Source organism: Miniopterus natalensis, chromosome 18 (assembly GCF_054644295.1).
Source record: "Miniopterus natalensis isolate mMinNat1 chromosome 18, mMinNat1.hap1, whole genome shotgun sequence".
Taxonomy (NCBI): Eukaryota; Metazoa; Chordata; class Mammalia; order Chiroptera; family Miniopteridae; genus Miniopterus; species Miniopterus natalensis.
In genome coordinates this window covers 42,154,295-42,167,826 of record NC_142098.1, presented here as the reverse complement: position 1 = coordinate 42,167,826, position 13,532 = coordinate 42,154,295, and the positions used below count along the sequence as shown (strand labels likewise).

General features: G+C 47.2%; 1 protein-coding gene across 1 annotated transcript; it reads right to left on the bottom strand.

The window, feature by feature from the left end:
• Positions 1-6,806: 6,806 nt before the first annotated feature.
• LOC107539394 (uncharacterized) lies at positions 6,807-11,589 on the bottom strand. Its single transcript, XM_087827035.1, is given in 5 exon segments — positions 6,807-7,296; positions 7,298-7,345; positions 7,347-8,280; positions 10,778-10,904; positions 11,525-11,589. Coding segments are annotated over 5 exon segments (1,182 nt in total). The 5' UTR covers positions 11,564-11,589; the 3' UTR covers positions 6,807-7,262.
• Positions 11,590-13,532: the final 1,943 nt, after the last annotated feature.

Below are 13,532 nucleotides of genomic sequence, written 5' to 3'. Positions count from 1 at the left end.
AAATGTGGACATGCTATACCTTAATTTTTTTAAATTAAGATAATGTACCCTGTGAAATTTGAACTTCAGTTGTGAAGTTCCTCAGCTGTAGAGGAGATTCAAGTTAGTCACATTGTTTCAGCTGACCCACCCACAGCATCCAGAATGAGATGCAGTTCCTTTTACTGTGCATCTCCACCACCTGAAGGTGCCTCAAAACACTGATTCTTGAGACTGCAGGTTTGGTTTGGGGCTGAGGAGTAGCATTTCTAATGAGTCCCTAGGTGGTGCTGATGGACAGGATTGGTGCAGAGGTGAAACTGTAGAAGTTGACTAGGGAACAATAGGCTGCTTCCCTCCAGTTCCACTTCATGGGACTGTCGATGTGCATACACAGACCAGTGCAGCTAAGGGTCCTAGTGGACACCCTCTGCACTGCCGAGGAGTTCTCTGTGGGCTCCAGACACTGAAGCCACCTGCTCACCTGCTGCTTTGGTTTGGAACTGCAATTAAACAAAGCGGCCATTAGACAGGTGGCTCCATGAGCAAACTGAAATGTTTAATTGTAAATTCTTGTAAATGCCTACATGGTAAGAAATTGAAACCTAAGAGCAACCTGTTACAACCAACCAACTAGGCTCTCCCAAATGAGGCAACTCCTTAAGTTTTGGCCAATTTTCTTGTTTTACTTCCCTTCTGCTCGAGAAAAAGCCTTTCCCCTAGTCTGGTTAGGTGCTGCCTGACTGCAACTGATACTTGCTCAAACAAGCTCTTCAAAATTTTAAGTTACCTCAGTTTATCTTTAAACAACAGATTTTCCACCCTTTGCTAAAAGTATGTGTATAAATATATATATTCACAGGGCTCATCCTTGCCAAAGAAGCTCTTAATAAGGAGGCCTTCCTTATCTTTTATAATACTATTACATCTCCCTATTAATGAGCTGGGTGCTGAAAGTTTGATCTCTGCCATCAGGTGTGTGATGGTGACTGTTGGGGAAATACAAAGTCTTTCCCAGCCCAGAAATCCTCTCTACAAGGGTAGTAGACACAGAAACAGCCCTGTTATTAAGTGATCATTAAGGCAGAGTTTGATGTGCATCACAGGCAACCCAATAAATTCCAAAGACAAACCTAACCCTCCGTATAGCTGAGCAGGAAGACCCATTACATGCACAGATACAAAATAACTAGTCCTCAAGTGAGAGGACTTGACAGCACCATTTGTCACACACAGCTCATCCTAATTCAACTGGAGGTCAAACTCGCAATTCTGGTGAATCGGGTGACGCTGCAACCAACTGAATTACCCTGCCAGGGGCCAAGTTGTCCTATTTTAAAAACTGATACGAAATCCATTTACTTTTCCCACCCACTTCATGATGGGTCACACCATCAACCCTCATCTCAGTGTCTTGTAGATGGAACCAACAAGGGTGTCTGTACAGAACCCTGGGTGTGGGATTCTATGAGGCCAATCCCTGGGGGCAGGACTCTTGTCCACTGCAGCTGCGGAGACAGGACCACTGTCCCAGTGGGTCTGGAAGGCAGAGCTTCAAGCCAAAGAAGATTATTCATGAGCCATGTCATCTCATGAAGTTTGCTTTGCTAGATTTTGAACTTGCTTTGGGCACCTCTTTCCCTTTATTTCTTATTTCCAGTTTTTGGAATGAAAATACCCATCCCATGTGTAGGGGAGCTCAGAGGTGGGATTTGTCTCTAGCAGTAAAGGTGTCTGGGAACTGTTGGGCTCTCTGTTTAACCTCCTGTGACTGGTTAACTCTGTAGCCTCATGTTTGGCTGACTACCCAGAAAGCTGGAATGTTGCCCAAAGAGAAATGCCAGGCCCCACGAAGGAGGTGAATGAATGCATAGAGTGTGGGTAACTGATTGATGTTACCTGTTAACTTACAAATACATTGTTCTTTCTGGTCGTCTACATGACTACCCACCCTATGCTTTTACTATTAACCCCTGTAAAAAAGAAGTCCTGTCTTGGGAGGGTGTGGACTTGTTCCCAGCTGGCCCCCCCTGGGAGCAGCTGCTTTCCCCGTGTATGTAAGTTTCTCCTATTAAAGCCCATGTGAATTTGAATAAGACTACATGTCGGTTCTTCGGAATCAATCCTGAACTTAGACTTTTCTGGCTTTCCTTCAACATTTGGCACTGTAAGCAGGATTCTGAAGAACCCACGAAAGTCGGGCAAGGTGGGGGGGAGGGAATGGGGTCCACTGTGGGAAGTTCCAGGATGGCCAAGTACTCATGCTTTGGGTCAGTTGGCACAGGCATTGGAGGCTTAAGGACCAATGCCTGAGTATGGAGACACCCTGAAAACGCCTGCCAGGGTGGTAGAGTTATGGAAGTGGCTGGAGATAAGAAAGACGGGGAGCCCACAGTGGCCATGTAGCTGGGTCCTCCTTCGTGCATGGAGGTTCTACTTGGAAGAAGCACTAGCACTAGCCGCTAGCAGTCCTCATTGTTTGGAGGAGGACCTCCGAGCAGAAAGGGAACCCCACCTGACACAGGTGGCTGCTACTGAAGGACTCTCGCAACGTCTGTGGGGTAGTAATTAGAAGGTAGGAACCTTGGCCTGCAGGGCAGTGGATCTGAAAAGAAAGCGAGTGTCACACTGCGGGGACGGGCGGACAAGGTCAGGGCAAATTGGGACCCAAGACTTGGGAACCCACAGAGGATTCATCTTTTTTTTCCTGGAGGAAGGGGGGGGGACATGACAGAGATACTGGACTTACAAACACTACCGATACTAATAACCAGAATTAAGACCAAACAGCTGCCCTGCTCAGTGTGGTTCAGTGGTTGGAACATCGGTTTGGGTACCTAAGTGTCATGAGTTCAATTCCTGGTCAAGGGCACAAACCTGGGTTTCAGGTTGGATCCCACATCGTTGGGGATTGCTGAAGGCAACTGGTTAATGTTTTTCTTGCTCTCTCTCCCCCACTTCCACTCTCTCTAAAAATCAATGGAAAATATCCTCAGGTGAGAACTACGTACCACAAAAGTGGTCACATCTGAGTGATGAGGGTGGGGGGAGGCTGTGGGAGGAAAGGGATTGTTTAGCAGCTTTGGCAATGTTCTGGGTTTAAAAAGAAAAGATTAAGACAAAACAGCCAAGGAAACCGCAGGCAGGACTCAAAATTTAATAAATCTAGGAGCTTTTCCCATAGCAACATAAATTTATATTAAGTGAATCATAGTAACGTAAATTTTGAGGGAACAAACAAGAAACATCTGTTACGGGACAGACAGGACACATACGTGCACATGACGGGACAGACACATATGTTTCTCATCGGCTGCCCGTGGCCAATCTGCCTATACTACAGTGACTCACAGGACTGTCAGTGCCAGGCAGGCTGGGAGAATACACACTGCGAAAGGGTTAACACTGTGTTGAAACTATGGCAACCCCGTGATTAGATGAGATTTGATGGGAAGATTCCTCCAGATGTTGATGACATTGCCTCTGATGGTTGAGGATGATGTTGTCAACTTCTTTGTCCACACAGACGATAACTCCAATTCTACCTTTGCACACACATCCACAACCAACAATCCTCGCAAAAACTGAATTTCAGAGGAAGAGTAAGGAAGTTACAGTACACAGAAGTGACCTCAAGAGTCAATGATACGGATGTTGTATATGTCCCAAATCCAAGATGAGGATTAGAACAGCGATCAAAGCAAAATAATTGCAACACTGGTGACACACATGCACTGATAGTTATTAAAACTTAAGTGGTGTGACATCCTAAAAATGGCAACTACAAAGAAAAGAGAAGTTGATGCAGTGTCAATCTTTCTAAGAGAAATGGTTTGTGGCAATGTGTTAGCAGTAATGAAAAAAGCCAATCTGAAGGATCATTACAGTTTAAAACATGCTCAACTCAATGAATTGGGAGCCCAAATGTGTTAGGGTAAAATCAATGCTCTTCAGCTGAGTTTGGAATCACAACAAGCAGCTTTCACTGGGCCTTGTTGTGACAGAGACGTTATTCAGATGAGTTATGTAGTGAGTGAGTTAATCGCAAAGAAGCTGAGGCCTCATGCAGAGGGAGACTTTGTGAAAGTGCACGGTGGCCGCTGCGGAGTTGTTACCACCAGACAAAGTAAAATCATTTCAGTGTTAGTTTGTCTGAGAACCATCTCAGGTTGGAATATTGACTTAGCACAAGATGTTGAAAAAACACTGAAGGATTCTGCAGGAGATTTCCAATATTTCTCTCTGGCTTGTGACGAGACAATGGACATAGCAAATACTGCCCAACCAGCCATTTTTGTTCATGGGATAACTGCAGAGTTTGACACACAAGAGGAACTGTTAGGTAAACTTCGCGAAACTGTATGGCTCATGAATAATCTTCTTTGACTTTTAGCTCTGCCTTTCGGACCCACTGGGACAGTGATCCAGTCTCTGCAGCCGCCGTGGACAAGACTCCTGCCCCCAGAAATTGGTCTGGTGTAAATTTCACACCCAGAGCTTAGTACAGAGGCTCTGGTTGTTTCTATCCACAAGACATTGAGGTGAGTTGTTGCTGGTGTGGTCCACTGTTGTGGTAAAAAAAGGAAATGGATTTTCTATCAGTTTTAAAATAGGGCAGCCCACATTTTCTGACAGTGATGGTGAGAAAAAGGTAAGAGGGATGACACCAAGATTCCCTGTGTTAGCATCTAAAAGAAAGGAGGCTCTGTCAGTGAAATGGGTGGTCAATAGTGGGAGTACTTTTTTTTTTTTAATATATCTTTATTGATTTCAGAGAGAGGAAGGAACAGGGAGAGATAGAAACATCGATGAGAGAGAAACATTGATTGGCTGCCTCTTGCATGCCCCCTGCTGGGAATCGAGCCCACAACCTGGGCCTGTGCTCTCATCTGGAACCAGACCGCAATCTCCTGGGTCATAGGTCAATGCTTAACCGCTGAGCCACACCTGGCCAGGCCGGGCTGTACTTTTTATTTTCTTTCTTTTCTTTCTTCCTTTCTTCCTTTCTTCCTTTCTTCCTTTCTTCCTTTCTTCCTTTCTTCCTTCCTTCCTTCCTTCCTTCCTTCCTTCCTTCCTTCCTTCCTTCTTCTTTCTTTCTTTCTATTTATTTATTTATTTATTTATTATTTATTTATTTAAAATATATCTTTATTGATTTCAGAGAGGAAAGGAGAGGGAGAGATAGAAACATCAATGATGAGAGTCATTGATCGGCATGTGCCCTGACTGGGAATCGAATCCTGATTGCCTGGATCCTAGGTCGATGCTCAACGGCTGAGCCACGCCCTGCCGGGCAGGGCTGTACTTTTTAATGGGGTTATCAGTAGTTGTCTATTTGGCCATGTTCAGTGTATGAGATATTTCAGAGAACAAAGGTGGATGATTACTTAGTACAGAGATGGACACACAGGTGTGGAACTATAAGAAGGGCTTCTGGATGAAAGGTGGTTGACAACAAGTGAAACGGAGCTTTTAGTAACATTGGTTTATTTTGAATACATTCATGAAATTAGTCTCTCTGCTTAGTTATACAGAGGAGTGAGATTTGTCTGTCTTTGGAATTTCTTAGGGGATTGCCTATGATGCACATCAAGCTGAGGTTTAAAGATTATTTAATAACAAAACTGTTTCTGTCACTACTACCCTTGTAGAGAGGATTTCTGGGCTGGGAAAAGATTGTATTTCCCCAACAGTCACCATCACACATGTGATGGTAGAGACCAAACCTCTAGCACCCAGCTCATCAGTAGAAATGGGATGTAACAATATTGCATGGAGAGGTAATGAAGGCCGCCTTACTGAGAGCATCATTAACAAGCAGGAGCCATGTGGTATTTTTTTGGAAGGAGGTGGTACTCTGTCCTGTTTAAACAGGAACGTTAAAATTTTGAAGAGTTTGAGAAAACAATTCGAGACAGGCAGCACTTAACCAGGCTAGGGGAAAGGATTTCTTTGAGCAGAAAGTAAAGCAAGAAAATTATTTAACTGGCTATAGTTTAAGGAGTTGCCTCATTTGGGAGAATCTGGTTGGTTGTGATGGGTTGCTCTTAGGTTTCAATTTCTTACCACTGAGGCATTCACAAGAATTTTCTTGGGTTAGGTTTTCCAGTTTGCACATGTAGGCTGCATGGCATTGGAGCTACCTCAGTCTAATTGCTTCCTTGTTTAATTACAGTTCCAAGGCAAAGAAGCACGTGGCTTCAGTGTCTGGAGCCCTCCCAATGCTCCTTGGCAGTGGAGGTCCTAGGAATTGAGCTCTTTTGTCACTGAGAACCTTGGTTCACTGCAGACACTCAGAGGGTATCCCCTAGAAACCTTAGCTGCACTGCTGAGTGTGCACATCAACAGCCCCATGGACTGGAACAGGAGGCTGCCGTTCCCTTGTTAACTTCTCAAGGTTTCACCTGTTCAGACCCTGTCCATCAGCACCACCTAGGGACTTATTAGAAATGCTATGTCTCAGCTCTAAACCCAAACCTATGAAGTCACTTTGGGGGTGAGACCCAACAATCAGTGCTTTGAGGCACCTTCAGGTGGTGTAGATGCAGAGAAAAAGGAGTTGCATCTCTTGCTGTGGTTCCCGTGGTCAGGGTACCTGAGATCATGTGACTAACATGAGTCTCTTCTACAGCTGCAGGATTTCACAGCTGAGGCTACAAAGGTTCAGCAGGGCATGTTAATTATATATATATTTATATTTATATATTTGTATAAAATGGCCAAATATCTACTTTTTATTAATGAATTGTAAGCCATTTATAAACATCAAAGGTGAAAAGTCTTTAATCATTGTAAGTCCTGAAGAAAAACAATGTTTGAAGACAGTGTACATTTATTTATATAGTTTTATTTTTAAAATATCTTTTATTTCAGAGAGAGTAAGGAAGGGAGAGAGAAACATCAATGAGAGTCATTGATCGGCTGCCCCCTGCATGCCCACCACCAGGGATCAAGCCCACAACCTGGGAATGTGCCCTGACCAAGAATCGAACCTCGATCTCCTGGATCATAGATCAATGCTCAACTGCTGAGCCATTCAGGCCAGGTGACAGTGTCCATTTAAATTGCATTTTCCACATGCATAGGTTGCAACTTAAACCTAGGAAGACCCATGGGCAAGTCAGGAAGTATAACATATTACACATGCTTCCCATATAAATGAAACTATGGGGATCTCCCCACTATGCATATTCAGGTATATGACTTTCAATACAAACAGATGGTTCCTCAAAACAGTTTCCTCCAGGGTTGTTACTTGGAAAAGTTGCCCATTCCCAGCACACTTAAGGCCTTTCTCTAGTGTGAACTCTCTGATGGTAACAAAGTAGAACAACAGTTAAGAGATTTCCCACATTTACTGCACTCAAGGCATTTCTCCAGTGTGAACTCTCTGGTGTCGAACCATTTTCGACTTCCTGCTAAAAGATTTCCCACACTCATTACACTGATAAAGCCTTTCTCCTGTGTGTACTATCTGATGATTACTGAGGTTGAATCGACATGAAAATGATTTCCCACATTCACTGCACTGATAAGGCCTTTCTCCTGTGTGAACTCTCTGGTGTTGAACCATTTTTGACTTCCTGCTAAAAGATTTCCCACACTCACTACACTGATAATGTCTTTTTCCTGTGTGAACTATCTGATGGTTACTGAGGTTGGAACGACATGAAAACGATTTCCCACATTCACTGCACTGGTAAGGCCTTTCTCCTGTGTGAATTCTCTGGTGGATAATAAGATAATCTCTTTGGGTAAAAGATTTCCCACATTCATTGCACTGATAAGGCCTTTCTCCAGTGTGAACTCGCTGGTGTCGAACCATTCTCGACTTCCTGCTAAAAGATTTCCCACATTCACTGCATTGGTAAGGTCTTTCTCCTGTGTGAATTCTCTGGTGTATAGTAAGATTATTTCTTCCGGTAATGGATTTCCCACATTCACTGCACTGATAAAGGCTTTCTCCTGTGTGAATTCTCTGGTGTATAGTAAGATTATTTCTTCCAGTAAAAGATTTCCCACATTCACTGCAGTGATAAGGGCTTTCTTCAGCATGAATTCTCTGGTGTAAAATAAGATAATTTCTTCGGGTAAAAGATCTCCCACATTCACTGCATGGATAAGGTCTTTCTCCTGTGTGTACTCTCAGATGACTACTGAGTTGGGAACCACTTGAAAACGATTTCCCACACTCACTGCACTGATAAGGCCTTTCTCCTGTGTGAATTCTCTTGTGTATGGTAAGATAATTTCTTCGGGTATAGGATTTCCCACATTCGTTGCATGGATAAGGTCCTTCTCCTGTGGAATAATAATAGCACACTTTAATACTCATCTTTCTGGTATGGGTAGATCATCCAGATAGAAATCAATAAGGAAATATTTGATTTGAACAACACTTTATACCAAATAAATTTAACAAATATACATAGAACATTCTGTGCAGCTAAAGCAGAATATACATCTCAAGCAACAGAGAACATTCTCTAAAAAAAGAGATCATAAATTTCATTGTAAGTCTTAACAAATTTAGTAGGCCTGAAATCATATCAAGAATCTTATCTGACCACAAGGGTTTGAAAGTAGAAAACAGTAAAAGAATAAAAGCTGAGAAGTTCAGAAATACGTGGACATTAAACAATACATTAATGAACAATCAGTGGGTTAAAGTAAAAGAAAAAATAAAACTACCGTGACAAACATTAGAAACAAAACATGTCAAAACTTTAAAAATGCAACAGCACCCTGGCGGGCGTAGCTCAGTGGTGGAGCACTGACATATGATCCAGGAGATCAAGGTTTGATTCCCAATCAGGACACATGTCTCGGTTGTGGCCTGATCCCTAGTAGGTGTCCTGCAGGAGGCAGCCGATCAATGACAATCTCTCATCATTGATGTTTCTCTCTTTCCCCCTCTTCCTTTCTCTTTCTGAAATCAATATACATACACATACAATCACACACATATATTTCTTTTTTAAAAAAAAGGAAAGTAGAACTACCATATAAGCCAGCAAGCCTACTTCTTGGCATATATCCAAAGAAAATGTAATCAGAATTTGGAACACATATCTACACTCTGTTTGCTGCACCATTCTTTTTTTTAACTCTCACCTGGGGATATTTTTTTCATTGCTTTTCAGAGAGAGTGGAAGGGAGGAGGGAGAGAGAGTGGAAGGGAGGAGAGAGAGGGGGAGGGGGGGGGGAGAGAGAGAGAGAGGGGGAGAGGGAGAGAGAGGGGGAGAGAGAGAGATGTGAGAGAGACACATCAATTGGTTGCCTCCTGCATGTGTGGAGCCTGCAACTGAGGTATGTGCCCTTGGCTGGAATTGAAGCCGTGACCCTTCAGTCTATGGGCTGACACTTTAACCACTGAACAAACCAGCTAGGGCCACTGCACCATTCTTACACTTAATACACAAGATATGGAAACAACCTAAGTGTCCATCCATGGATAACTGGATTAAAAAAAGGGATGGTACACACACACTCTGAAAATATTAGTCATAAAAAAGTAAAAAATTCCCACACTAAAATAAATAAAATAAAAATAACAAAGAAAAAAAAAAATGAAGAAAATCCTGCCACATGTGACAATTGTATGAACCTGGAGGGCATTATGCTAAATGAAATAAGCCAGTCACAGAAAGATAAATACTGCATGATATCACTTAGATGTGGGATCTAAACTAAATTATACTTGAACTCACAGAAACGGAGTAGAAATTCAGAGCCAGGGAAACAAGGAAATGGGGAGTTATCGATCAAAAGGTACAAACCTTCAGTTTGGAGATGAATGTTATGAGGATCTACTGTAAACCACAGTGATTACAGTTAATAATACTGTAATATACACTTAAAAGTTATTGGGAGAGTAATTTCTTAAGTGCTATTATTTTCTTAAAAAGTGATTATATCAGGTGATGGAAGTTTTCATTAACTTGATTATGGCAATTATTTCACCATATACACATATAACAAATCATCACATCCTACACTTTAGGTATATACCATTTTGTCCTGGCCGCTTGGTTGGGTGCTGTCCCATGCAAGGAAAGGTTGCAGGTTTGATTCCTTTCGGGGTTGAGGGCTCCATCCCCAGTAGAGAGTGTATAGGAGGCAGCTGATTGATGTTTCACTCTCATATTATGTTTCTCTCTCTCCCTTCCTCTCTCTCTCTAAAACTCAATAAAATAGCCTTTAAAAATGGTAAATAATAAATACCATTTGACAGATCTGCAACACTGGGATAAAAAGAAAAGGAAAAAGACCTAAAAAAACTTTATAAACCCTGCACCAGGGTCTTGAAAAACAGCCCAACCCTGGCTGGTGTGGCTCAGTGGTGTGAGTGTCCACCAGAGCACTGGAGGGACTCGTGTTCAAGTCCCGGTAAGGGGTATGTACCTGGGGTTTGGGTTTGCTCCCTGCCCAGTGCGGGAGGCAGCCAGTCAATGTCTCTCTCACACATCAATGTTTCTCTCTCCGCCCCCTTCCCTCGCTCCCTTCCACTCTCTCTGAAAAGAAATGGAGAAAATATCCTAATGTGAGGATTAAAAAAAACAAAACCCGATGGTCATAGTGACCATGACAGTATCTGTATTCCTGGCACACCCAGGCCCTAGGAAATGTCAGCCAAAGAGGTACCATGGACCTGGACACACGGACCTGGCCAGACAGGGCAGGCCTGGCGAAGGTACAGGCTCCTGCCATCCTCTCCGACAAGAGCGCAGTGCAGCAGGTGTCGGCAGACAGGACCGGGCCGCGCCTCGTGCAGTCGCCCGTCAGGCGGGGGTCTTACCCAGAGAGGCCGTCAGGGCGAAGTTCTCCAGCATCACGTCGTGGTACAGGCGCCTCTGGGCCTCGTCCAGGAGCCTCCACTCCTCCGCGGAGAAGTACACGGCCACGTCGGGGAAGGTCACGCGGCCCTGCGGGCGGGGCGGGCAGCGTCCGCGTCGTCCCCCGGAGCCTCGGGTCCCTCCCCGCGCGTCCTCCAGCGCTCCCGCCCCAGGGCTCCCACCTCGGAGGGGACGCGGGCCCCGGGCGCTGGCGGCTGCCCGCCCCTCCCGGCTCCACGGCCGCGCTCGGCCCTCAGCTGCAGGCCCTGCGGACACCGCGGCGCCACCCCGGCGGCGGCCGCGCCTGCGGGGCCTCCTCCCGCAAAGCTGCGCCCCCGAGTCTCAGACGGTGCCCGCTGGACGCAGCCCGAGGCGGGCTCCTGCTCCGCCTGCTCCCCACCCGGGGCCTCGGGCCGCCAGCTCGCGCCGCCGCCGCCCGCGCGCAGCCCGCACCCGCGGCGCCAGGGGCGCGGCACCCGCACCCACGGGGCCCCGGATGCGCCGCCATCGGGCGCGGCCCAGGTCGGACGAAGCCCCGGCCGGGAAAGGCCCCGACGGCGGCTCCGCGGTCCTGCCTCCTGCCCTCACCTTCGCCTCCCCACCGGGCGCCACCCCGGGGACTTCAGACACCGACAGGCCCGTCCACGCCGCGCGGGTCCTGCTGCCCCCGCCGCTGCCGCCTCCCGTCCGCACCCGGGGACGCGCCTCACCTCGGGCGCCTCAGGGGGGCGTCTCCGCGCGGCTGCCATCGGTTCCGGGCGGCGGCTCCTTCGCACCTTCGTGGTGCCGTCCCCTGCGCCCCAAGGACCCGGCTGACCTGAGGCAACGTCCGCGAGGAGGGCGACCGAAGTCCCGCCTCAGCTTTGAAACCTCCGGGCACCGCCCGCCGCCCTGGGTGACGCGTTTCCGGGGGTGGGGCTTCAGCGGGGGCGGGGCGGGCGCCGCGGAAGTAACGCCCCAATCGGCCGGCGGGACGCGGGGCCCCGCGTCAGGTGAGGAGCCGCGCTCGCGCCGGGGGGTCGGGGGCGGCTGTGGCGAGGCCCCGGGACCCGGTGCCGGATCTCTAAGTGGGCGCAGCGTGCCGGTGCCACCCCGGGGCCTCTTGTTTTTATTTTTTTTGGTAGTTTCACTCCTTTTTTTAAAAATTGATTTCCGAGGGGGGAACACCAGCGAGGAGCCGTGACCGGCAGCCCCCCGCACGCCCCGGCGCCCCCGCCGGACCCGCAGCCCCGGCCTCGTTTCGCGGGGGCTCCGAGCACGCAGCCGGCCCCGGGCTCCTCAGCGGGTGTTTGGAAGGAGCCCGCCCGTCGCCGGCGCCCTTGGGTGAACGCCCTTCGGAAACACCGCGGAGACACCCAGGGCGCCGTGCGACCCGAGCGCGCACACGGTGGCTAATCACCCTGCAGCCCAGTCCCCAATTGGCTGCTTTCAAACTGTGTATTTTTATTACGTTCCCTTTTTAGTTTCAGCTGCAAAATTGTTACCCCCAGGAGCACTTGAGATCCTGCTCCCAGGAGCATGTCGTAATTCTGGCTCCAACAAACTCGTAAAAATTCCCTACAGCTGTGGATGTTCGCTGTGTCCTCAAGGTCTGCCTCCGGTTCCCACGCAAAACCTCTGGCCTGTAGCCGGTGACTGTGCCCCAGTCACGTAGTATTTCTGGCTCCATAAGCTAATATCTGCAGCTGATCCCTCTGTATCCACAGGGACTGGTTCCAGGTCCCTGCAGAGCAAAGTCTCTGGATGCCCAAGTCCCTCACATAAAACAGCCTAGTATTTGCATGTAGCTTACACACTTTCAGTCATCTCTAGATAATTTTAATACGTAATGCAATATAAAAGCTATGTAAATACGGGTCCCCCCCCCCCATATTTTCAATCCTCACCAGAGGATATGTATTATTTTATTGATTTGAGAGTTTCTTCCTTGATGTGAGGAAGAAACTTCAATCACCTGCCTCCTGTACACACCCCAATTCCGATCAAAGATCAAACACTCAGCCCAAGTATGTGCCCTGAACGGGAATCAAACCACAATCTCCTGGATCCTAGGTTGATGCTCATCCGCTGAGCCAGGCCGGCCTGGCTGCTAGGTCATTCTTAATTTCCTTCATAGTTTCCCCATCTTCTCTCATCATCCCTACAGTATTCTGAACTCTGTATCTGATAGATTGCTTGTCTCCATTTCACATAGCTCTTCACCTGGAGACTCATCTGGTTCGTTCATCGGCGGCTTGTTTTTTTTGTCTCCCCATTTTCACTTTTGTTTGGGTAATTTTCTGTGTATTGGGTAGATCTGCTAGGACTCTCAGTCTTTTTAGGGGGTCTCAAGTGCAGGCCAATGTCAGATGCTGTTTGTGAGTGGCCTTGAATACCCTTTGGAGCTATCAACAACCCACTGCTTGAGGTTCCCTCACTGGGGCTGTGTTTGGACAGGACCGAGATGCACACCAAAGTCTTCTCTTCCAAGGCCTGGGTCCAGAAGCAGATCAGGCAAAGACTCAAAGCACTCTGGGGTCTGCCTCTCCTGCAGGCTGATTAATCTGATTCTCTTAATGAGCCTCAGGCTGTAGAAACTTTGTAGGGAGGGGCCTGAGGCTTTCCAGCAAGGTGGAGTAATTGCTCCCCCCCACCCCCAAGGCAAAAGCTGCTGGGAAGGCAAATGTCTGCCTCTGCAGTCTTGGGGAATGACTCAGCCCAGGAATCCAGAGGCCTGCC